This window comes from Lagopus muta, chromosome 1 (genome assembly GCF_023343835.1).
Source record: "Lagopus muta isolate bLagMut1 chromosome 1, bLagMut1 primary, whole genome shotgun sequence".
NCBI classification, from domain to species: Eukaryota; Metazoa; Chordata; class Aves; order Galliformes; family Phasianidae; genus Lagopus; species Lagopus muta.
In genome coordinates this window covers 205,283-229,273 of record NC_064433.1, presented here as the reverse complement: position 1 = coordinate 229,273, position 23,991 = coordinate 205,283, and the positions used below count along the sequence as shown (strand labels likewise).

The following is a 23,991-nucleotide window of genomic DNA, read 5'->3' as shown; positions in this document are numbered from 1 at the left end:
TTGGCTGCATGACCCATAGCAGGCTGCAAAGCACCACGACCCTTTTCTTTGGGATGATGCCCAACGGCACCCCAAGTGTCAAAGCCCTGCTCTGTCCCATCCATCCTCCTCTGGCTGCACACAAACACTGAAGTTTACTCATTTGAATAAATAAAGCTTATTTTCACAGCTACCCGTGTCTCTGCTCAATTCAATCTCCTGTGCCAGGAAAAGGCTTCCATACCCAGCACTGCAAAGCAAAGCTGCGTGCAGACTGCAGGCCACAAAAAGGGGGAGAGTGGTCCACGAGGGCTGAAATGGTGCCTGCTCAGGGAGGAGGGAGCTGGGTGTGCATCATCCAGCACTCCCAGTAACTGGAGAGGCAGCAAAGGACAGGGTTTCACAGAATCACAGAATTGTAGGGGTTGGAAGGGACCTCCAGAGATCATCGAGTCCAACCCCCCTGCCAAAGCAGGTTCCCTACAGTACAGCTTGTTCCCTACTCCCTACAGCACAGGTTGTTGTGCTTTCTGTACCACGAGGGTGCTGGTAAAGGTGTTGCTTTTTGTTCACTGGTTTTGCCATTCACGACCATGGGGTCCATGTGTGTGGTTTCGAGTATGGCCTGACTCCCTGGCACACGCAGTGTCTGGCACATGGGAACAGGAGCTGCCACATCCACTGGACTGAAATGAGAGCAACATTCCGGGAAGCAGAGTCCTCCCAAGTCAGCTCCAGCTGTTATGAAAGGAGAAAGAAACTCTGTGGGAGGAAACTGGGGTGGATGCTGTGAGCTCAGCGCGTGCACACAGAGCACGTGCACACACTGTACTCACACAGCCCATGTGTGCAAGCACGCAGTGTGGAGACACCTGGCGTGCACACAGAAGAGCTGCAATGCACACCTGGCTGCGTGCACATACTGTGAAACACACATCTTGGAACAGAATACAGCGTTCACAGCGTTATCCTCAGCACAGAGTACACATATGCACACACAGTGCATGCACAGCCAGTGTGCACACCCAGCGTGCACCCAAAGTGGTGCATGCAGACGTGCAACGTTCCGTGGGGCTGCACTCCAACACCCGGTGAGGGAGCACGCCTGTGATCCACTTCCATGGGCGCAGCTCCCAACAGAGCCTGCCAAAGTGGGATCCCACAGCACTGCAGCTGTCATTTGGGCCTCCCCTTTCAGACCTGTCCGTGTGGACACGTCCTGTCCCTGCCCTGCTGGTGCAGCACTGTGCCCTGCTTGGCTCCATACAACAGCACACCAGGGCTCACTCCTCCTTCCCTGCTCCACGCGGGGTCCCTGAAGCTCTGTCCCCATATTGTGCCCTCCCAGAGTCCCAGCTGTTCATCCTGGCTGCCATCCCCTGCTGTGGCCAGGCACTGTGGCCCAGCACAGTGATGCCCTGGGATCCAAGTAGGCTACATGAATTATGCAGCAGTTTTGCCTCCCGCTGCAGCATCAGCCCCTCGCTCTGCCTCAATAATTGATGGCGGTGAGCACAGCAGCAGCAGCAGCAGCTCCAGCAGCCCCCGGTGCCAGGGGCCTTTAGGAAGCACAGGATGAGGCACACAGAAAGGCATGGAGCAAATCCAAAACACGGTGCATCCACATGGGAGCTTCCAGACCAGAACCTCGGCTGCTTTTAGCCCTGCTTTGTCCTTGGGCTGGAAGTCCCCACCTCTGCCTGCTGCAGGTTTAACCCCGGTCCACCAGCAGCATCTCTGTGCTCGCACACCACCTCTGCTCTGCATTTAACCTCATCCTGGAGACACAAAACTATGGTCGTGGGGACACCGGACCCTCAATCCTTTAATGCCTGCCATGTGAGCTGTCTGCGCTTCTCAGAGGCGGGCACAGCCGTATTCCCAGGTGCGGAACTCCCACCACAGAAGTGCTGCTGTTTGCATCGTTTCTTCCACGTTCTGACCGCAGCACCCCGACCCCCAGTATGCGCTTCTCCCCCCGCGGGGGCCGGGGCTGAAGGTGCGGGAGGCCACCGCATGGCGGCGCTATTCCTCGGCGGACCGCGCCTCACGGCGCGCCCTGCGGCGGGGCCGGATCACGTGACTCGGCCGTGTCACGTGACGGTCAGGTGACCACCGGAGCATCATGGCGGAGCGGCGCGCCGTTCCGCTGCGGGCGGTGCTGCTGCTGTGGGCGCTGCGGGGCGCGGCCGGCGGCCTGCCCAACTTCGTGCTGCTGCTGGCGGATGATTTGGGCTTCGGAGACCTGGGGAGTTACGGGCACCCCTCCTCCGCCACGCCCCACCTGGACCGGATGGCGGCCCGAGGGCTGCGCTTCACCGATTTCTACAGCAGCTCTGCGGTGTGCAGCCCGTCCCGGTGCGGCCCGCGGTGGGGGAGAGCTGCGGCTCGGCTGCGCTCTGAGCGCGGCCCTGGGGACAGCGGTGGAGGGATGGCAGCGGGAACAGGGAGTGAGGGAGCCGCGGTGTGGGCTGCTGGGTGCAGAACCTCGAAGCTGTGGGGCTGGAAGGGACCGCTGGAGTCCCTCCATTCGGCCCCCCAGCAGCTGCTCACAGAGCGTCCAGCTGGGTTTGGATCCCTGCAGAGGGGATCCCCCAACTCTGTGGGCAGCGGTGCCGGGGCTCTGCCACCTCCTCAGCATAAAGTTCTCCCTCACGGTCACACGGAGCTCCCCGGGCTCCATTCTGTGTCCTTGTCCTGTCATTGGGCACCACTGAATAGAGCTCAGCCCCATCTCCCTGCTGGCTGCCCATCAGATATCCATCAGCAGTGCACAGATCCTCCCTCGGTGTTCCATTCCCCAGGTGCGCAGCCCAGGGCGGCTCAGCCTGTCTCCACCAGGAAGTGCTCCAGGCCCTTCCCCCCATCTCTGCATCCTCCCTGGGGCTCTCTAGCAGTTCCCATTCTGCCTGGAACTGGAGAGCCCCACACTGAGAGCCCCACACTGATCTCAGTGTTCCAGCTGTGCCCCCTCAGGGCATAGAGGAGGGGAGGAGCACCTCCCTGCCCTGCTGGCAGCACTGTGCAGTGCACCTCAGGCTCCCATTGGCTTTCTGGGCCACCAAGGCACGCTGCTGTCTCGTGGTCACCTTATGGTCTAGCAGTGCTTACTGTTCGCCACCAGGACCCTTACATCCTTGTCTGCAGAGTTTCTTTCCCATAGCTCGGCCCCTAACTTCTGTTGCTACTTGCAGTTATTCCTCCCCAGCTGCACAGTTAACACCTGGCTGGTGCAGCACTGTGTGAATGCTGTCCTTCCCCCCTGCAGGGCAGCCCTGCTGACCGGCCGCTTCCAGATGCGCTCTGGGATTTACCCTGGTGTGTTTTACCCTGACTCCCGGGGAGGCCTTCCCCTGTCTGAGGTCACCATTGCGGAGGTGCTGAAGGCCAAAGGTTATGCCACGGCCATAATTGGCAAATGGCACCTCGGCCTGGGCGCTCGTGGCTCCTTCCTGCCCACCCACCAGGGCTTTGACCACTTCCTGGGGGTGCCGTACTCCCACGACCAGGTGAGGAGGAGGGAAGGTGGGGGAGTGCCCCAGAGTGGGGGGCTGTGCAGGTGTGGGTGGCTGCAGGCCGGAGGAGAAAATGGGGGCTGGTGGGAAAAGTGCCTTTCCAAGGTGCTCATGCAATAAGAGTGGTTTGCAGGACGTGGGCAGCGGTTGTTTGTGGGGACGTGCACCCCTCGGTGGGTTGCAGGAGGGAAAGTCAGGTTCTGGGTTGCAAAGAAACATCTGAACTGCTGTTAGGAGAAAGCATAGCATGGTTCTGGGGTGGGCATAAACCCCCCCGGGTTTCTAGGAGGGACTCCTGTAGGACCTGGGGGTGGGCTGCTGTGAGTCTCCTGCCCCCCCCTCAACTCACTGTCCTGCAACACAGCTGGAAGACCGTGTTGTGTGCTCTCTCCAGGGCCCCTGTCAGAATCTCACCTGCTTCCCACCCGACATCAAGTGTTTCGGGACCTGTGACCAGGGCCTCGTGCCCGTCCCACTGCTCTGGAACCAAAGCATCGTGCAGCAGCCGGTCTCCTTCCCTGATCTGGTGCCTCTCTACAACAAATTTGCACGGGACTTCATTGCTGACTGCGCCCGGCGAGGTGTGCCCTTCCTGCTCTACTATGCCTCCCATGTAAGAGAGAGGGGATTTCTCTGGGTCTGAGGGTGGGGGGAAGCCTTTGTCCTGCTGGAGATTGCAGAAAGCACCTCAGCTCCTGCAGCCATTGGAGTGTGCTGGGCCGTCAATACTTGGATGAAGGATGAGAGAACTCCCTGCCCCGATGTGACTTGGGGTTGGTGTTCCCACACCTAGGGTTTGTGGCAGCACCGTTAGGGTTCTTATTCTTGAGTGGCTTCTTTCTGGCTATTTCCACGGGCCAGCAGCCCACCTGGGGCTCTACCACTCACTGAGTCTCCGTGTTCTGCATGGAGCCCAGCCTTTTTGTGTCATTCTGGGAGGTGTTTCTGGAAGCATTGCTGTGGGCATGGTCACACATCTCCATGCCCTCGCTGGGGTTCTCACTCTCCCCGGGTGAGCTGAGAACCAAATGCAATTCTAGGACTTTGCAAAGCATCTCTCTCTGCCTTTTTTGCAGCATACCCACCATCCCCAGTTTGCAAGCCAGCACTATGCAGGGCAGTCGGAGCGTGGGCCGTTTGGTGATGCGCTTTCGGAGTTTGACGGCTCAGTGGGGCAGCTGCTGCAGGCACTGCAGGAGAACGGCCTGGAGAACACAACCTTTGTGTTTTTCACCTCTGACAATGGGTGAGTGAGCTCAGCTGGGCGGCTTCTCCTGCTGATGAGGTCGTATGGCTGTGGTGTGAGGGAACTGGAGCAAGGCATCGGTTGGCTGGGGCACAAGAGATGCGGTGCAGCAGTGCCAGGTGAGATTGTAGTGATCTGAAGGTGGGTGCTGTTAAGGAGAGCATCTATTGCATGATCTCCTCCTTGCTCCAGTCAATCAGCTGTTCCCCTCGTGGGCAGAGTGCCCACTGGCTCTGGGGTAGCACTGTGCAGGCTAAAGATCCACCAGTTCCCTTTGTGTATGGGGTGGTTTGGGTCTCTGGTGCTACTCACTGTCCTTTTCCATGGCCCCTGTGGGAGTTAGGGAAGGGGGTTATGCAGACTTGTGGAGCTGATGGGAGGTGGTTCTTCTCTCACAGCCCTTCCACCATGCGGATGGCACGCGGAGGCAGCTCTGGCCTTCTGAAATGTGGGAAGGGCACAACGTATGAAGGTGGCATGAGGGAACCAGCAGTGGCCTATTGGCCAGGCCGTATCACTCCAGGTGAGACTCAGCACTGCTTATGCCTTTTGTGTGCTGGCACAAGGCAAGGCAGGGGTGTGGTGGTGACTCAATCACCCTGAGATGATCAGGGAGAGGGAGGTGGTGAGGGTGGCAGGTATGGAAGTGAGGTTGGACTCTTGAACCTTTGTATCTTGCTATGTTGGGTGGCAGGAGTGACTCATGAGCTGGCAAGCACCTTGGACATCCTGCCAACACTGACTGCCCTGGCTGGAGCAGCTCTTCCCAACGTTTCCCTGGATGGTTATGACCTGAGTCCACTGCTGTTTGGGTCAGGGAAGGTGAGTCCTGCAGGTCAAAGCTGGTGTGGTACATGGAAGCTGGTCATTAGCCCCAGCTAGGGGCAGACCTACGACCTGGGATCTCTTATGGGGTCTGGGCCATGCAGTGGGCTTACTGGCCTTCCCCAGTCTGCTCTGAGGCCCAGGAGCTTTGAGTGGGGAACAAGCACGATGTTCCTGCTCATTTGCTTCCCCTTTTTCTAGCCGTATCCTGGCCATAGAATCAGGGCTCTTTTCTGAGTCCCTGGAGTCTCTGCCTGGTCCTGTCCCAGGCTCTTTTCCAGCCTCATGGCCACACAGGTGAGTTCAGCTCTGCTCCTCTCCACAGAGTCCCCGTCAGACCATGTTCTTCTACCCTCCATCCCCTGATCCACTGCATGGCCCCTTTGCTGTCCGGCTCGGGAAGTACAAGGCCCACTACTTCACTCAAGGTTGGTGCCACCTCCTCTCTGCTCAGGGAGCTCTGTGAAGTCCTGCCTGGTTCTGCTATCCTGAGCTCAGAGTAGCAGCTGAGCTGCTCTTGGACATTTCTTTTGCAGGTTCCTTTCACAGCGACACAACCCCAGACCAGGCCTGCCACGGGCTGACCCCGCTGACCCATCATGAGCCCCCACTGCTCTTTGACCTGGACTCAGACCCTGCTGAGAACTACAATTTGGTGCAGAGCGCTGCAGGGCCACAAGTTTGGCAAATCCTGAAGGACATCAAACTGCAGAAGACACTTTTTGAGCAACGCATGGAGTTTGGGGAAAGTCAGATGAAGAAGGGTGGGGATCCTGCCCTGGAACCCTGCTGCAAGCCAGACTGCACTCCCAAGCCCTCCTGCTGCTGCTGCTCATAGCCTTTTGCTGCTCCATCCTCCTCTGCTGATCCTAAACCCACCAGACCCCCCCAACTAACCACATGTAGCCTCAGTGCTACCCTAGAGCTTCGGCTCAGTGATGCTGCTGACTGAGGGAGTGCTGCCCGGTGAGCTGAGGGTTGCGCAGGCCACCAGCCCTGCTGGGTGTGCAGGTCGTTGTTGGACCTCCAAGCTGTGATCTGTTAACAGAAATTCTGAGGGACCAGGAGCCAGAATCATCAGCAGAGCCAGCACAGCCCCTTTCAAACCACAGTTAAGGTGAAGCACAGGTATGCCCCGGTGTCTGGAGATCCCAGCTCGGCAGGAGGTGTGCTGCGCAACCCTTGTGAGAGCAGTGTGAGCTGCAGCAGCATCACTTTGCAGGGGATGAGAACAAAGCAAAGAGCAGGATGGGCTGGATGGTCCTGACAGCTTCAGGGATGGAGCTTTGTACAGCTAGTGCAGAGAGGACATGCCAATCAATCATAGAATTGCTCAGGTTGGAAAAGACCTTAAAGATCATCAAGTCCAACCCCAACCCAACCATCCTACCCCAACTCTAACAGCCCTCTGCTAAATCGTGCCCTTGAGCACCACATCCAGATGGTTTTTAAACACATCCAGGGCTGGTGGCTCAACCACCTCCCTGGCAGCCCATCCCACTGCTTAACAGCTCTTTCTGTACAGAAGTTTTTCCTGAGATCCAACCTCAACCTCCCCTGGCACAACTTGAAGCCATTTCCCCTCATCCTGTCACCACTTCCCTATCCTTCTAAATAAGGTGGAGATGTGGCTGGCCTCATCCTTCTGCAAGGTCTGTGGATGCTGGAGCTGCCTGCAGTTGGGTGGGCTGTGCTCATTTTCCATCCACGGGACAAAAATGGTCTCTTGCTCATGAGCTAATTGGCGTTCATTAGCAATGACACGCACAGCAATCCCACCAGTCGGTGATCCTTGGCATTTGGGGTTTCCAACTGGTGGGTTGGGCCTGGAGCCCCTCCTGATGGGGACAGGCTGGGAACACTGGGACTGTGCATCTGGAAGGGGAACGCTGAGGAGGGATCTGAGCAGTGCTGATGGATATCTGATGGCAGGGGCTGGGGCTGCTCAGTGATGCCTGGGGTTGGACTGGAGGACTCCAGAGGTCCCATCCACCCCCACAGCTCTGGAGTTCTGTTTAGAATAATTCTTAACAAAATATGAAGGTGGATTACCGTGATTGGATGCAGGGCTCAATAAAACAACCAAATCAACGTGCAGTTTGCTTATACGTGATTTCTGTATTGGCCTCCATGTCACCCCTTTTCTTTGTTTTCAGTACTTATGCATTTTGCTTGGCTCCTCCCAAATAAGCAATTCCCTTCCCCAGTTAACTTTTCCCCATTGCTCTGGGGTTTTGCTGCACTGATTGGTGCTGTTTGCTGAGGGCATCGTGTGCATCTGGGCCATGACTGAGTTTCCTCAGTGCTGCCAGCCCTGCTCCATTCCTGTCTCCACAAAGACACCCAGCCCTCCATCAGACACACGTGGAGCCATTCATCCGTCCCACCACTCCCCTTTACCTCCCGGGGAACACCGCTAAGGGGACAGCTGGGTACCCACAGCAGGCAAACTGCCCTCCGAGGCATTCTGTGCACCCTAAGCAGATCTGGGGCACAGGGTGCAAAACCACAGCAAGGTTTGTTTGAGAGCCGTTTCTGGTGCGTGTGGTGCCTCGAGGCTGTTTGGGACAGAGGCTGAAATTTGTGCTGCTCTCATTCACAACACCGGGTTGCGCACTCAGCTGTGTGGCTCCGCATCGATCCGTACCCGCCGTAGGGCGCTGCTACGGCGGAGAGCAGCCGGGGGTCCCTTCCAGCTGCTGCCCGCACCCCCCCGCGCAGCCCCACGCGGTGGCACAGCCCTCGGAACCGACGGTTCTGTGACATCAGCGCCGCGGACAACGGGCAGCGCTGCGTCGTTAGCGGTGAAGCCTGACGCGATGGGCTGCCGTGAGACGTCGGGAGCGATGCTGCTGCTCCTGCTGCTCCTCGTGGCCGCCTGCCGGCCGGCGCACAGCTTCTCCGGCAGCTGCGAGTGAGTGGCCGGCGGTGCCCCGTGGGGAGGAACGGCGGTTCAGATGCAAAACCTGACTTGTTTCTCCTTGCAGCACCTGCGGGCTCCGGCCCCTGGCTTATCAGTACGGGGGAACGCGCGTCGTGGGCGGCACTGATGCCCCACAGGGGGCCTGGCCGTGGATCGTTAGCCTGCAGAGCACATGGTATGTCGGCACCGGACACATATGCGGAGGATCCCTGATTACGCCGCAGTGGGTCCTCACAGCGGCGCACTGCTTCGACCACGCAACGTAAGGGCCGTCCCCTTCCCTGCCTTACAAACAGTGCGGGCAGTCCTGGGTGCCTTCCTGGTGGTGCGTGCCACAGCTTCCAGCAGCCCTTAGCTCAGTAAGCCTCATGCCCAAGGCACAGCTGGGATGTCACAGCCCTTGTAGGACAGCTTTCCTCCCTCCTGCATAGTAGAGATAGCAGGGAACTGGAGAAATGGTTTGAAGTCGAGGGAGGGCAGCTGGAGGTTGGATGTCAGGGGGAAGTTGTGTGCTGTGAGAGCGGGGAGGGGCTGGAACAGCTGCCCAGAGAGGCTGTGATGCCCCGTCCATCCCTGGAGGTGTTGGAGGCCAGGTTGGATGGGGCCCTGGGCAGCCTGGGCTGCTGTGCAATACAGAGGTTGGTGGCCCTGCATGTGGTGGGGGGTTGGAGCTTCGTGATCCTTGAGGTCCCTTCCAACCCTGGCCATTCTGTGATTGTGATGTTGCCATGGTTCTTCTGACCTTTCCTCTGCCCTTCTTCCAGCCCTGACACACCGTGGCACGTGGTGATCGGTGGCCACGATCTGAAACGCCTGGGCCCCGAAGCGGTCGTGCGCAACGTGGTGCGGGTAATCCCACATGAGTACTATCACAGGAACACCATGGCTAACGACATTGCACTGCTCGAATTGGACCAACCCGTCCAGTGCAGCTACTACATCCAGCTGGCCTGCGTGCCCGACGCCTCGCTGCAAGTGTCAGAGCTCACAGACTGCTACGTCAGTGGCTGGGGACACATGGGGCTGAGATGTGAGTACACAAAATGCACGGGTGTCCCGAGTGAAAGCTTGGGACGCTGCTGAAACAGCATCCCTGATGGCAGGTAGAAACCCAGTGACACCGTAGGGATGTATCCATGGAGAGGTGTGGGTCTGACCCATTTCCCAAAGCAGGGAAACGTCGGTGCATCTCGAGACACAAAGTCAAGACGTAGGGAAGGGCTTCACCCACAAACGGGGTAACGGGCCAGGAGCTGGCGGTGCCAATTGTGCTCTGTGCTCACAGCTCTACAGGAATACGTCGAACCGTACCGTGTCCTGCAGGAGGCCAAGGTGCAGCTCATTGACCTCAACCTCTGCAACAGCAGCCACTGGTATGCTGGGGCTGTCCATAGCCACAATGTGTGTGCTGGTTACCCGCAGGGCGGCATCGACACCTGCCAGGTAGGAGCTGCACACCGACACACAGCTCTGCTCTCCTTGCAAGGCACCCTCCCAGCACTGGGCGCCCATCAGAGCTCACCTCCCCTTCCCATCTGCAGCTCCTCAGACTCCCTATACCCCACATACCTGGGACTCTGCCCAGAGAGCCCCCCTGGTGCCCTGTAGGTCTGGACCCAATCCTGGAAAGCCCCTCTCCCCCACAGCCTGGATCACTGCACAGAGATGAGGGAGGGAGGGAGGGCTACCTTCCAGACCCACAGTCCCCTTCCAGAAGCCTTTTTAGGCTCTGGAACCCAAGCAAAGCTTTTCTGTGCAGGGAATGTAGCTCTAGGGAGTGCTGTGAGAGGGGAGCCAGCTCTGCTGCTGATGTGGCCACCCAGTCACACTTTGGGCTTCTCTCCTCCACCACAGGGCGACAGCGGTGGTCCTCTCATGTGCAAAGATAAAACTGCTGACTACTTCTGGCTCATTGGTGTGACCAGCTGGGGGAAAGGCTGTGGGAGAATACAGCAGCCTGGAGTCTATGCCTCCACTCAGTACTTTCGCAACTGGATCCTGGTACAGATGGGATTGCTTCCAGCAGAAACGCCTACTTCAACACCATACCCAGTCTATACCTCAACCTCCTACCACAGGCCCAAACCAACGTACTCAAGCCCATTTAGACCGTGCCCATTTCCACGCCAGAAAGTCCTGGATTTCTTTAATCTGCTCCAGGAGCTCCTGCAGGGTTTAAGAGGAAAGAAAGCTTAATTGGCTGCATGGCCCACAGCAGGCTGCAAAGCACCACGACCCTTTTCTTTGGGATGATGCCCAACGGCACCCCAAGTGCCAAAGCCCTGCTCTGTCCCATCCATCCTCCTCTGACTGCACACAAACACTGAAGTTTACTTGGTTGGATAAATAAAGCTTATTTTCACAGCTACCCGTGTCTCTGCTCAGTTCAATCTCCTGTGCCAGGCAAAGGCTTCCACACCCTGCAATGCAAAGCAAAGCTGCGTGCAGACTGCAGGCCACAAAAAGGAGAGAGTGGCCCACAAGGGCTGAAATGGTGCCTGCTCAGGGAGGGGGGCACAATGGGACAGGTTGTAGGTGAGCAGAGGTCTCAGGGACAGCAGCTGCAACATCAAGTGTCCCTCAAGTGCCAGCTACTGGTGAGCTGTGGGTAAGGGGGGCGTGTAATGCACCAGGCAGCTCAATGCCAAGCCAGCTCAAATGGCAGGAGAACCAACCTGGGAAGGGCTAATGGCTGCCCCTGTGAGTGTGCAAGGCACCTCATGACACCCAGCCACCAGACATGGCCTGGATGCAATTTCTATGCTGTTATTTGAAGGATCTGTAGACTTGCTCTGCACATCTAGAGAGTAAAGCTGCATCTATTTGTCGCTGCTGACCACCAGTCCCAGTAACTGGAGAGGGATTCACGGTCACATGTTCATGCAAGGGCAGCACTCTGTCCATGTTGATGTGTTTTGCCATCCGCATCAGAGTCCTGGTGTGTGTCTGTCTGCACCTGGGACACACAGCACGTCACCATGTGGGAACAGCAGCAGCCACATCCATCAGCCTGGGCTGGGAGATGCCTTGTGGATACGAGACCACACCACGAAGCTCCAGAGGACCTACAAGGACCAGTTCCTTATGTCTAGAGGTCTACTGGATCTGTCTGGCCCACGGCAGAATGGAGAAGGGAAACTCAAAGGAACCCTACAAAGGAGGTGCAAAGAAACTCACAGGGGTGCACAGAGGCTGGGCTGTGAAAGGAAGGGCTGGTGGTTGGACTCGCGTTGTGCAGCAACTCAACTGCCTCGTAACAAAACTGCAAAAAGACTCCAACCTTTTTTCTTTTAATTAAAAAAAAGTCTTTAGTAACTATTTTCTGTGGAAGGTACCATTAAAGTCTCTGGGCAAAACCCTTCCCTGCAGGTACACGAGTGGCTCAGCTCTCCCAGCAAGCTTTGTCTCAAAGAAGCACGCGGATACTCGCGCTGCTGCCTCGACTGCGAGGCACAGGGAGTCAGGGCCCAGCCAAGGGAGATGGTGCCCAGTCTCCCCATCACCAGAGATCTCAGGGCACGAGAAAAATCGCTTTCCCCTGTGGAGGTGAACTCCTGTAGCCCCTGACAACTGGAGCAGAGAGAAAAGATGGACTCCAAGTGCGGTCCTTAGGAGGATGGGGGCTTTTCTTCAGGGCAGCTCTCCTCTTGATCCGACACATTCTCACTCGTCTTCTCCAGGTCAAAGCTCTGCAAAGAAGTGGGACAAGAAAATGCTGACAAGCACGACAGCCACACTCTGCTATGGCTTTCAAAACCAGGCTAAAGCAGCATAAGCTCTTCAGAGGGTCACCACCTCACCCCTTCCCACCTAGATATGAGCAGCACCCAAACCCAGTGCTGTCAGCATAAGGCAAATCTTTCAGTTCCTGTGAGATTTTCACCCTTTGGTACAGGCTCTGCTTTCCCCAGGGGGAAGAGCTGCTAACCATCTCACGTTCTACTCCCTGCACTTCTCCTCCTTTCTTACCTCCAGTTCTTGCATGACCTCATCCATGAAATCTCCTGAATTCTGTTTGTAAGTAACCGCCAGCTTGATGGCATCATTGAAGAGCTGACAAGACAGAGAACACTTTGTCACTCAAAGCAAAGAGTGATGGGACTCCTTAATGTACAAAAACTGCTCCCATGGGGGAAAAAAAAACCAACTCTACAACTGCATATAGTCAGAAGGACTGCCCCATTTCCTACTCCATGCTCACAGCCCTCCACGGACAGGGCTGAGACAAACAGCTGTGTTTTACCTTCACTACATTGGTGCCATCTGCAGCAGACACAAAGTAAAAGGGCAAACTGAACTTCCGGGCAAAGCTGAAGCTTTTCTGGGTCATCTTCATATCCGCTGAGGGGAAAAAATGAAATGGAGAAATAGTCAGTAAGGCACTGGTATAGAAAGAATGGGAAATGGGAAATGGTTTGAAGCTGAGGGAGGGCAGCTGGAGGTTGGATGTCAGGGGGAAGTTGTGTGCTGTGAGAGCGGGGAGGGGCTGGAACAGCTGCCCAGAGAGGCTGTGATGCCCCATCCATCCCTGGAGGTGTTGGAGGCCAGGTTGGATGGGGCCCTGGGCAGCCTGGGCTGTTGTGAAATGGGGAGGTTGGTGGCCCTGCGTGTGGCTGCAGGGTTGGAGCTTTGTGATCCTTGAGGTCCCTTCCAACCCTGGCCATTCTGTGATTCTTTCTGTGAAAGAATGCCAACAAATGCAGGGATGGTGGAACAGATGCAGACTGGAACCTAAAGCAGCTATCAAGGCCTCCCCTTTGCAGTACAAAGCCATGTGGATCCTCCACAAAAGCCAGAGGGCTTTAAAAGCAACAGCATCAGCAGGCAGCTGACAAGAAGACAAAGAAAGGAACGGGCTCTTGTTGCTTCATTCATGGTGCCTGATGCAGCCTGGAGGAAAGGCTGTCATTAGTGAGATGAATCATGCCCTAAGCTCCACCACTGAGCCAAATGAACCTGCATAGACCTGGCTATTTATCTGGTAACATACAGCCCTGAGGGACTAATCCTCAAGGATGTATTGGACCCAAGAGAAGCATGACATTCCTTCCCAACCAGAAAAGAATACCTTCACAATCCTGAGGAGCTACAAGAAGAAGACACACTCACCATCAATTTTATTGGCCACCACAATGCAAGGGATCTCAGGGCGAAATTCTCTCAGCTCCTTGTACCAGTTGTTCAGGTTCCTGTAGGTGACTTTCCGCTGCACATCAAACACCTTCCAAAAAAGAACCAGCAACAGGTGCAACAGGGCAGCTCCTGATAACCCACAGCACCAAACACTTGTGCAGAACCCAGAATTATGCCAGGAGGATGTCATGGGAAGCTGCTGCTTGTTAGAAAGCGTGACAGAGGAAAGGAAGAATATCCAGCAAGCCCTGAAAAATGCAGCTAGGCTTTTCTCTTTGTGTGATGCAGGCAACGATCCCTCGTTTGCCTTTACATTCTTAGCACCCAAAGCACTGGGACAGATCTGTTCTGCTGTCAGTGGGGTCAGATGTGAGGATTCTCCATTGTAACAATTACATTAAAGCATCAGTGGAGTTGGCTGATAAAGTTACAAGCAATAAAGATGCAGTGAAAAGTTAGAGCAACAACACAGACCAAGAGACTAAGTAGATTAGGAGTCAGGAAACAACACTCATTTGAGTTACAAAAATGGGAAGCTCAAAGCACGTGGAAATGAGGAGGGCAGCTGGAGGTTGGATGTCAGGGGGAAGTTGTGTGCTGTGAGAGCAGTGAGGGGCTGGAACAGCTGCCCAGAGAGGCTGTGATGCCCCGTCCATCCCTGGAGGTGTTGGAGGCCAGGTTGGATGGGGCCCTGGGCAGCCTGGGCTGTTGTGAAATGGGGAGGTTGGTGGCCCTGTGTGTGGCTGCAGGGTTGGAGCTTTGTGATCCTTGAGGTCCTTTCCAACCCAAAGCCAAATTCATCCTGTGAATGCAGTACTTTGCAGAACACATTAAGACAGTTTTGTACTCTACAACTCAACAGACACATCAGACACAGAAGGAGAAAAGAGTGCCCTCTCCCCCACATCCCCTCTGACAGCACTGCTTCCAAGGAGGTGCGTTTGGTCATAAACACCTCATTACTGGAAGGGCAGTGATGAAAGAAAGGAAATTGAGAAGGAAGCAAACTCAGGGAATGCAGTCAGAGCACTGCAGAATTATGCAGAACACACCAACCACACTGGCTTTGTCAGGTAAAAAAGAAGGAACAGTGTGGGAAAATCTGTAAAACAACTGGAAGGGATAAAAAAAAAAAAATAGTAGAGTGTAACTGCAAAAAAGTAACATCCAGGCCAAACATCAGCTGGGATTTATCAGCCAAAATCCCACCAGGTCACAGAATCCTAGAATGGCCTGGGTTGCAAAGGCCCACAAGGCTCATCTGGTTCTAAGCCCCTGCTGTGTGCAGGTCACCAACCAGCAGCCCAGGCTGCCCAGAGCCACATCCAGCCTGGCCTCCAATGCCTGCAGGGATGGAGCATCCACAGCCTCCTTGGGCAGCTTAGGACATCACCCTTACCATGATACAAGCGTGAGCTTTGTGGTAATAGGAGGCATGCATGCTCTGGAACCTCTCTTGTCCAGCTGTGTCCCAGAAATCTGTAAGATAAAAAGATAAATTTAAAAAAAAGAAACAAACAAAAAAAAAAAACCTGACAAATTCAGGATGACACAACATCTCAACTTCTGTTTTCCTCACAACTTTAACCCAGGATGCAAACCCCAGCTCATCTACTCAGAGCCACAAGTTAGGTTTCATCTCACTGATCTGAAACATCCTGGGGACAAGAGTTACCACAAAACCAGGACCAGGCTGGGCAGAACAGCACCCCATGGGAGCTGCCCCACGCTGCAGCAGGGAACAGAGCGAGGCTGAAGGAGCTGCAGAGACAAATCATCACGGGATGTCCACAACCCCCACTCCCCTGCGCTGTTGGTTACAGAAGGAAGAAGCAGATGATGGGGATTTGGCGTTTGTTCTCTTCAGGTTCTCTTTGTAGAAAGGTTTGGATTTGAAGGGACCTTTCAGACCATCTCATTCCAACCCCCTGCTGTAGGCAGGGACATCTCCCACCAGCCCTGGTTGCTCACAGCCCCACCCAGCCTGGCCTTCAATGCTTCCATGGAGGGGGCATCCACAGCCTCACGGGGCAACCTGCTCCTTTGTCTCAAGGCCCCCACGGTAAACAATTTCTTCCTCATTTCTTCTCCCAGGAAGTAGTGCTTTGCCCACGACAAAAATCAGCAGCGATCTGCCCATCCTTACCTCGACCCATAGACTTTTCTCACCTCGTTTTCTCCCCCTGTTCTTTTCAGGGCGGAGAACAAGTGGCACGCCACAGCCCGGCTATGAAACGGCTCTGCGATGCTGCTCTTCATTCCTCCATTTCGCTGCTCACACAGCGCCGGGCGGCACCCCCTGCCCACTGCCGGGAAGCCCCGCGCGGCGCTTTGTGTCCCGGCAGCACCGCGGCCGTCCCGCCTTCCGACACAGCTTCCGACAGGGCTCCGCACTTACCCACGAGCACCGCCTTCCCGTCCACTCGCGCTTGGTGTCGGTACAGCGTCAAGGCGAAGGTGGAGAGCTGCTGAGGGCGGCTGCGCCCGCGTTAAGGAGCCGTCGGATGAACAGTCCCCGCCGCCGCCGCCGCCGCCCGCCTCCCGCCCGCCCCACCGACACCTGAGGGGCGCAGCCGGAACCGCGGATACAACCCGTCCAGCAGGAACCTCTCGAGCAGCCTGCGGGGAGACAGCGCGGCCGTCAGAAGCCCCGCCAGGCCCGACCCGGCGCCCGGGGAACGCGCGCGGCCACGCACTTGGACTTGCCCACGGCGCTGTCGCCCAGGCAAATGATCTTCACTGCCTCCTCGGCGCCGGCCTCAACCGGGGCCTCATGCCGGGGCTGCTCCGCCGCCTCCGCCATCGCTCCGCCGCTGCGTCCCCGCTGCTACGCGACACACACGGCGCCGTCGCGCCCTGACGACGTCACCACCCGCGCGCCGTCGCGCTGAGTGACGTCATCACCCGCACGACGCCGCGTGAGAGGAGGGCGTCATGGCGGCCGCGGCGTGCTCTAAGCGGCCCCTGCAGCTGACGCTGGCGCTGCTGAAGCCGGACGCCGTTGCCCACCCGCTGGTGCTGGAGGTGAGGGCAGATCGGGCCGCCCCGCACCGCTCGGCCCCCTTGGGACGCCCTGGCGGTGCGCGCCTCCCGCCCAGCCGCTGCACCTCTGCCCACAGGCCGTGCATGAGACCATCCTCAGCAACCGCCTCCTCATCGTGCGCGCCAAGGAGCTGCGCTGCGGGCGGGAACAGAGCCGCCGCTTTTACCGGGAGCACGCGGGTAAGCGGCGCGGGGCTGCGGGGCGGGAAGGAAAAGGCCTGGGGGTGCTGGTGGGGAGCAGCAGCACGAGGCAGCGCTGTGCCCTCACAGCACAGAGAGCCAACTGCACCATGGGGCATCCAGAGCAGCGCAGCCAGCAGGAGGGGATCTGCACCTCTGCTCTGTGCTGAGACACCTCGCCTGGAGCACTGTGTCCAGATGGGGAGCGCTCAGCACAGGAGGGACATGGAGCCGTTGGAGTGTGTGCAGAGGAGGGCCACCAAGAGGGTCTTAGGGATGGAACAGCTCTCCTGAGAGGATAGGGTGAGAGCTGGGGCTGTGCAGGTGGAGAAAGGAAGGCTGCAGGGAGAGCTGACAGCAGCCTTCTGTATCTGAAGGGGCTGTGGAAAGGAGGGAATGGATGGAATGGACTCTTCAGTGGGGTCTGTGTGACAGGACAAGGGGAGGTGGTTGCTAACTGACAGAGGGAGACTGAGTCTGGATGTAAGGAGCAGGTCTTCATGCTGAGGGCGGTGAGGCACTGCACAGGTTGCACAGAGAGGTGGTGCTGCCCATCCCTGCAGACATCCACACTCAGGGGAGGGGGCTGTGAGCACTGATGGAGCTGTGGGGGTCCCTGCTTATTGCAGGGAGTGGAACCAAATGGCCTTGAAGAGCCCTTCTAACCCAAACCACTGGGTTAGAATGACTGTGTGCAAGTCTCTTTCGACCCCCACCATTCTCTGATTCCCTGAAGGCTGCTTCTCCCGGGGGTGGGCAGGGAGCACACTGGGTGGGTGCTGTGACTCAGGGTTGTTTCTCTCCCACAGGGCGATTCTTCTACCAGCGGCTGGTGGAGTTCATGGCCAGGTACCTGCTGTGCCACGTGGCGGGCAGTGCAGGGCACAAGGAGGGGATGGGGTGAACCCTGAGCAGCATGGCCACATCTGGGGGGCTCCACCTCAGCGGGGGATGCATCTTGGTCAGGAGTCGAGATGTGCTGAGGGTGAAGGCTTTGGGCTGAAGGGTGGACATTTGTCATGGAATAGCTCTGGTGTGATGAGAGAGGACTGAGTGGGATGGCATCCCAGTGTATTGTGGGTGCCATCACCTAGATGGAGGTCATGCAGATGCTTTGTTTTCAAGCTATCGCTGTCTACTGTGAGCTTGTCATAAGAATAAGAATGAAGAAGCTGTACCCTGTTATAACCTTACTCTTTCCTGGTCCCTTTTTCAGTGGCCCCATGTGGGCTTATATCTTGGCCCATGAGAATGCCATCTCCCTCTGGAGATCCCTGATGGGACCCACCAAAGTGTTCCGAGCTCGAAACTGTGTCCCAAACTCCATCCGAGGAGCTTATGGCCTCACTGACACCAGGAATACCACCCATGGTTCAGGTAGGTCTTCTTGGCTGAGCGCTGGGCAGGGACTGGAGCTCGGTGGGGGCTGAAAAATGCTATTTTTGTCTGCCTTTGCTTTCTGCTCACAATTTGCTCGCTTCTGCAGACTCCACATGCAGCCAGGCCTGGCGCTTTACATCCACAGCTTCCGCCTTTAAAACAGTGCATGTTTCAGGTGCAAGGCTAGCATCTCACCTCTTCCCTCTCTACTTACAGATTCCCCAGTGTCAGCCAGCAGGGAAATTGCCTTCTTCTTCCCAGAGTTCAATGAACAGCTGTGGTACCAGCAGGAGGAGCCACGTCTGCGCTGTGGGCAGATGTATTACAATGCAGAGAAGCGTGTCCACTGTGTGATCAGGGGAGAAGAAACAGAGATGACATGAGTTACATGGGAGTATGGTCTGCTGAGCTGGCTTTAGCTGCTAGCCACACTGCTTGGGTCAGTCCCATAACAAGACACAGGGTCATGACGTGTCTTAAGGACTGTGGGGAAAGGGAAGGCAGATGAGCATCGTGCTGTGCTGCTCAGGACTGTGATTTGTGCTGGGACACTCCTGAAACAACTTCTCCACTAGCAGTACTGAAAGTCAACACAGAGATAAAGCCATGCACTTCCCCAGCCCTCGTGTGCTTATCTGTGTGTGAGCAGTGCAGGTGAACTCTGAGGACTTGGCAGCTAGGGGACGATGAGCGTTGCTGATAGTAGGCCTGTATTCTTATTGTTTGCTCTGTTCTCTCCTTCCCTTATGAAGGGTTTAATGGGATTAATATGGAAAAAAAATGCAGTGGTGAGCAGAGCAGTGGTAACTCTTCTGTTATTGCTTTCCTGGATCCAAGCTGGGAGGAAAGGTGGCCTTCAAACTCATATAAAAATTCTTATTGTAGGCACCTGCTGGAGGCACAGTTGGAAGTTGTTCTCAGTAGGAAAGCAGTTCCTTTTAGTCTGGGCTGACAACCCTATGGCTGATCTTCTAGCAGTGATTGCAGAAAGTGTGGAGGATCATAAATTGTTTGCTTTTAGCTTTTCTGGAACGCGGGGTTGGTGGCTCTGATGGAACCCAAGAGTGGCTGTTAGAACTGCGAATATTGGGAGTGTGCAATAAAGGCCAAAAGTCTGTGATTCAGTGCAGGTACGCAGACACCACCAGAGTTCTGTCTGGAGCTCTTTACATTCAGCCTCATAACAGAACACCCAGTGGTGACTCAGAGACCAAATTGCTTCTGGGTTTGCTGTGAGCTGAGGCACAGAGTTCCACATCCTTTGCACAGTTGTGTTCCAAGTGTTTCAGCCATCAGATCGTTGGTGTGCTGGGGCACGAGGACTTGGGTTTGAGTTACTGTGGAAGTTCTGTGCTCACTTATGTTCTCCCATCTAATACATTTTGAGATCTGCCCATGCGTGAGTCCTTAATCCATTTCAACTGTCCCCTCGTAGTTTATTCCAATACTGATGACTTTTAAGAATCGAGGTACTGAGTGAACTTTCTTTCACGTAATTCCAAATGCACTGAATCAGAGGAGGGACCCTGGGAATCTACTTAGGGTGAGTTTGTTTGCCTGACTCCCCATTCTGATGTAAAGCACGAGCGTCAGTGATGCTGAAGCTGTGCTGATTGAGTCCCAAATTAATTAACACTCTGGTCTGTCACGGATCCCAAACAAGTTGCTCTTTGATTAGTTTAAGACCACTGTGCTTGAGAAAATGTAAGTTGTCAAAGTGCTGCCACCCAGCTTCCTCAATTCAGTACCCTTGTGTCGTTCTTTCCTTGCTGTTATAGGAGATTAAACACTGCCATCATTTTGTTTCGGGCACAGATCAAAAGAATCTGCTGAATATGTCTGCATTTCTGCCTTGCTGCTTTTATTTTCACCAGCAGTTCCCAAAGGTGGATCTGTTGATGACATGAATTTACCCACACCTGAATTCTTGCTGTCAGTGATGATTGATTCGTTGTTGGTTCCCCAGATGCTGGATGTTGTGTGCTTATTTCTGGTAACTACTGATCTTTACTATTTCTCTCCAGCTCCCTTCTTTACATCATTTGCTTTTATGACGTTAATTGGGGATGTCATTACGTGGTAACTCTTTGTTCATCTGAAATGTTTCTTTTGCACAATCCCTGAAACAAAACCTCGAATTTCAAGTACTGATCCTCCATCTCAGTGCCACGTTTTCAGGTACTGTTACAGATCCTGGTTGGCACTGCTTGGGTAATTGTCACATTAGTGCTGACAGGGATAAGGAATTGGTTGAAAGGCTGCAGACAGAGGCTGTGATGAGTGGTTCTGTGTCCAGGTGAGGCTGGTAAGGAGTGCTGTCCCCCAGGGGTCTGCCTTGGGACCAGCAATCTTTAACATCTTCATCAGTGACATCAGCGATGGAATTGAGTGCATCCTCAGCAGACACATGGATGGAGGGGCTGCCGTTCAGAGAGACCTCAGCAGACTTGAAAGGTGGGCCTGGGTGAACCTAATGGGGGTCAACACAGCAGTGTGTGAGGTTTGGGATTTGGGCCGGAGGAATCCCAGGCACCCATAAGACTGGAAGGAGCAGAACTTGAGAGCAGCCCTGCAAGAAGGACCTGGGGGTCCTGATGGATGAAAAGCTGAACATGAGCCAGCAGTGTGACCTTGTAGCTCTGAAAGTAAATGGGATCCTGGGTTCCATCAGCAGAGGGGTGGCAGCAGGGACAGGGAGGTGATTGTCCCCCTCTGCTCTGCTCTTGTGAGGCCCCATCTGCAGCACTGCATCCAGGGCTGGGGGCCCCAATACAAGAAGGACAGGGAGCTGTTGGAGAGGGTGCAGAGGAGCCACAGAGATGAGCAGGGGGCTGCAGCACCGCCCTGCAAAGCCAGGCTGAGGGAGCTGGGCTGTTCAGCACGGAGAAGAGAAGCTGGGGGTGAGCTGAGTGCAGCTGCAGGAGCTGAAGGGAGCCTGCAGCCAGGAGGGGAGTCAACTGCTGGAAAGGGGAGATGGCAGCAGGACAAGGGGAAATGGCTGGAAGCTGAGGGAGGGCAGCTGGAGGTTGGATGTCAGGGGGAAGTTGTGTGCTGTGAGAGCGGGGAGGGGCTGGAACAGCTGCCCAGAGAGGCTGTGATGCCCCGTCCATCCCTGGAGGTGTTGGAGGCCAGGTTGGATGGGGCCCTGGGCAGCCTGGGCTGCTGTGCAATGGGGAGGTTGGTGGCCCTGCGTGTGGCTGCAGGGTTGGAGCTTTGTGAGCCTTGAGGTCCCTTCCAACCCAAACCATTCTGTGATGATTCTATGACTGTTTGTCTTTGGTCCACCTCAGTCCCATTTCCCCAATCAAGGTGTTTGTTTTGCGAAACAGAAGATGCTCTAAAATTCATCAGGAGATCTAATCCTGAAATAATTGGTGTTGGGTGCGAGAGGCAATGTCAGGTGTGGATTTTTAGCATAAGGAAGCCCTTGCATTTAGGATGACAGCAGATGTTCTCTATTTCGGGTACTCTGCTAAAAGTCTTTTTTCCTCCTTGCTTGGAAGAGAGCAAAATAAGCTTTTTTTGCTGCTTCTGCAGTGACATCCAGCATCTGTTCTGTGCACCATCTGGTGCCGTTTGGTCCTCTGACGATGAGTCACCATTGGTTTTGTAACTTCAAATGGTTTAAATTCAAAACAGCTTCTCGTTCCATTTCTCACCTTTCTCTCCCTCATTCCCTCCCTCATTGATCTGTTCTTACAGAACAAATGGAGAACAGATTCCGTTCCCTCCTTCAGGATTTTTGCTTGCTTTGTTTGAACTGCAGATGCTGTGGCTTAACAAACAAAGGCAAAACTTCCAGATGCTGGTTTAGCATAACATTACAGATTCTGTTGCTGCAACAACAGCACAGTGGGGCATTGGGATTAAGGAATGGGAGGAAGCATTAGGCTGAGCCTGGGAAGGGGTTTCATTGCTGTTCTTCAAAGCAGGTCAAGGAATTGGTGATGTCTGTTGGATTTTGGTTTGCACAGCTTGCTGTCGCTCAGTCGTTCCATACTGACCATGCACTGTTCAGTTGTTCAGCTTTTTCCCCTTCTAACACTCAAAACCTTTGTGTGCACCTTTTCTTGGCTCAGAGTGTGGACACCCTGAAGACAGGAAGGCTGTTCTCCGCTTTCCATTCCCCTTGCATTGTGTGATGATGCAATGGATTGGTGCAAATGCAAACAGTTTCAAAGTTAAGTTCTGAGCGATGCACCCAACTTCTAACAGCTCCCTCCGGGCCTCGTTTACCCTCATTTACTCATTTACCCTGTGTCACACAGACACACAGGGCAGAAAATTGGGGTGCTCTGGGCTTTCTGCCTGGCGCTGCCACCCCTGTGGAGGGAGCCCAGTGGGCAAGAAAACTTTTCTCTCCAATTTGAACCTTCTATTTAAAGCATCTCATTTAAAAGTGCAATAATTAGCTCCTGTGTCGGGCTTGGTGCCCTGGGCAAAAACCCCACAGGGTCTGTGCAGCGTGAGGATGAGGGTGGTTGGGTCGCAGCTGTCCCATAATAATCAGTGGGCAGGAGCTGCTTGCTGGTGGTGGGAGAGCCCTCCTCCCTTGTGCCTTTCTAAGCAGAAGCTGCCCAGGAAGGAACGCTGCCCCTGGGCTGGTGCTGGGGTTCTGTGCAGGGGTTACATGGGCCCCAAACCCTGCACTGAGGGGCCACGTTGTGTGGTCTGATGCATTGTGCCTGCTCTTAACCCAACATAACATGCATAAATCAAGTCAGCTTTGGCCCATTTTAGAGCTGGATCAACCATTGCCGCCCTTTTTTCCTGCAATACGAGTACCAGCAGTGAATCAAACAGAATGAAGGTGCAACAAATGAAGTCCCTTCGCTGCTACAGAGCAGCATGAGGCACTGCTGTTTTCTTTTCAGCCAAAAATCAGTCATTTTAGAGAAAAGTGTTCCATTAGTGCTTTCACAGGATGAGGCATTTGTTCTGCCTTGGGCAGTGCAAGCTGGAAATACCAGCTCTCTCCTATCCTTGCTTCTGGGCTGGCCTAGATAACAAGGAGCTCCAGGCAACTCCTCTGCAAAATCACATCTTGAAGGAAACTCCTCGGAGGAAAGCAATGAGGAAAAATGTGAAATGCTGTTCTGACAAAACCCAATGGAATTTAACTGTAGAGATCAGACTCGTACTGGTGGAAAGGAGATGCTTGTCCAGGCCCTGCCCAGGACACAGTTGAGGCTGCAGGAAGAGTCACAGAATTGTAGGGGTTGGAAGGGACCTCCAGAGATCATGGAGTCCAACCCCCTGCCAAAGCAGGTTCCCTACACCAGGTTGTCCATGGCCTGTGGGTGTGGAGCCAGCACTGGAGTGCTGGCACCCAGGGCTCAGGGTGGTTGAGGCATTTGGACAGGCTGTGGGGGCTGGTGCTGCCTCCAGCAAAACCACCCAGTCCTCATCGGGAGAAATTCCTCCTGTGGTGCTGCCAGCTCCAACCATCAGACAGGGACAGAGCACACCAAGGGCTCAGGATCCCGCTCCCACGTTCCAGGCTCTGCTGTGCTCACCTGGGGTGCAAATGGGCTGGCAGAAATTCAAGGGGAGAGCTGCATCTTCCTGCAGGAGCATCTGGTGTTTGGGGTGGGAGCACAGCGTGCCTGGCCTCCTGCAGAACAGAGGGTGGTACAACGCACCCCAAAACACTGGGGCGACAGGAGGGGCACCGAGGTGAAGTGAGGCACCTTCCTTGGTGGGGGAAGGGGAGATTTTCTGACCGCGTTTCCCCTCCCCTGTACAAAAGGTGTTTGGGGGTGAAGGGT

At 55.2% G+C, this 23,991-nt stretch overlaps 4 protein-coding genes across 5 annotated transcripts in view; 3 read left to right on the top strand and 1 right to left on the bottom strand.

The window, feature by feature from the left end:
* Positions 1–2,087: 2,087 nt before the first annotated feature.
* On the top strand, positions 2,088–7,656 carry ARSA (arylsulfatase A). Its single transcript, XM_048925723.1, has 8 exons — positions 2,088–2,337; positions 3,248–3,488; positions 3,889–4,107; positions 4,571–4,740; positions 5,139–5,263; positions 5,435–5,562; positions 5,891–5,993; positions 6,102–7,656. Exons 1-8 carry the CDS (start codon positions 2,105–2,107, stop codon positions 6,401–6,403), a joined length of 1,521 nt encoding a protein of 506 aa, XP_048781680.1. The 5' UTR covers positions 2,088–2,104; the 3' UTR covers positions 6,404–7,656.
* Positions 7,657–8,256: 600 nt separating this feature from the next.
* On the top strand, positions 8,257–11,010 carry LOC125684144 (acrosin-like). The gene is made up of 5 exons (XM_048926012.1): positions 8,257–8,479; positions 8,553–8,750; positions 9,253–9,518; positions 9,774–9,931; positions 10,343–11,010. The coding sequence occupies exons 1-5, from the start codon at positions 8,385–8,387 to the stop codon at positions 10,682–10,684; spliced, it is 1,059 nt and encodes a 352-aa protein (XP_048781969.1). The 5' UTR covers positions 8,257–8,384; the 3' UTR covers positions 10,685–11,010.
* Positions 11,011–11,299: 289 nt separating this feature from the next.
* On the bottom strand, positions 11,300–16,514 carry LOC125684222 (rab-like protein 2A). Its single transcript, XM_048926207.1, has 8 exons — positions 16,318–16,514; positions 16,211–16,240; positions 16,020–16,099; positions 15,021–15,100; positions 13,598–13,709; positions 12,732–12,829; positions 12,458–12,541; positions 11,300–12,177 (listed from the first exon to the last, which is right to left on the bottom strand). Exons 1-8 carry the CDS (start codon positions 16,422–16,424, stop codon positions 12,097–12,099), a joined length of 672 nt encoding a protein of 223 aa, XP_048782164.1. The 5' UTR covers positions 16,425–16,514; the 3' UTR covers positions 11,300–12,096.
* The window catches only part of NME6 (NME/NM23 nucleoside diphosphate kinase 6), a 125,513-nt gene continuing 117,976 nt past the window's right edge, over positions 16,455–23,991 (top strand). Inside the window, exons 1-5 of one of the 2 annotated variants that reach the window (XR_007373258.1) lie at positions 16,455–16,645; positions 16,741–16,843; positions 17,653–17,692; positions 18,060–18,220; positions 18,440–21,355. Coding sequence is in view for 1 of the 2 variants with exons in the window: in XM_048926252.1 (XP_048782209.1) it covers positions 16,556–16,645; positions 16,741–16,843; positions 17,653–17,692; positions 18,060–18,220; positions 18,440–18,606 (561 nt within the window). In the remaining variant the exon portion in view is untranslated. Of the gene's footprint in view, positions 16,646–16,740; positions 16,844–17,652; positions 17,693–18,059; positions 18,221–18,439; positions 23,904–23,991 lie in introns of those variants that run through there. The other variant, XM_048926252.1, reaches the window with a different exon arrangement.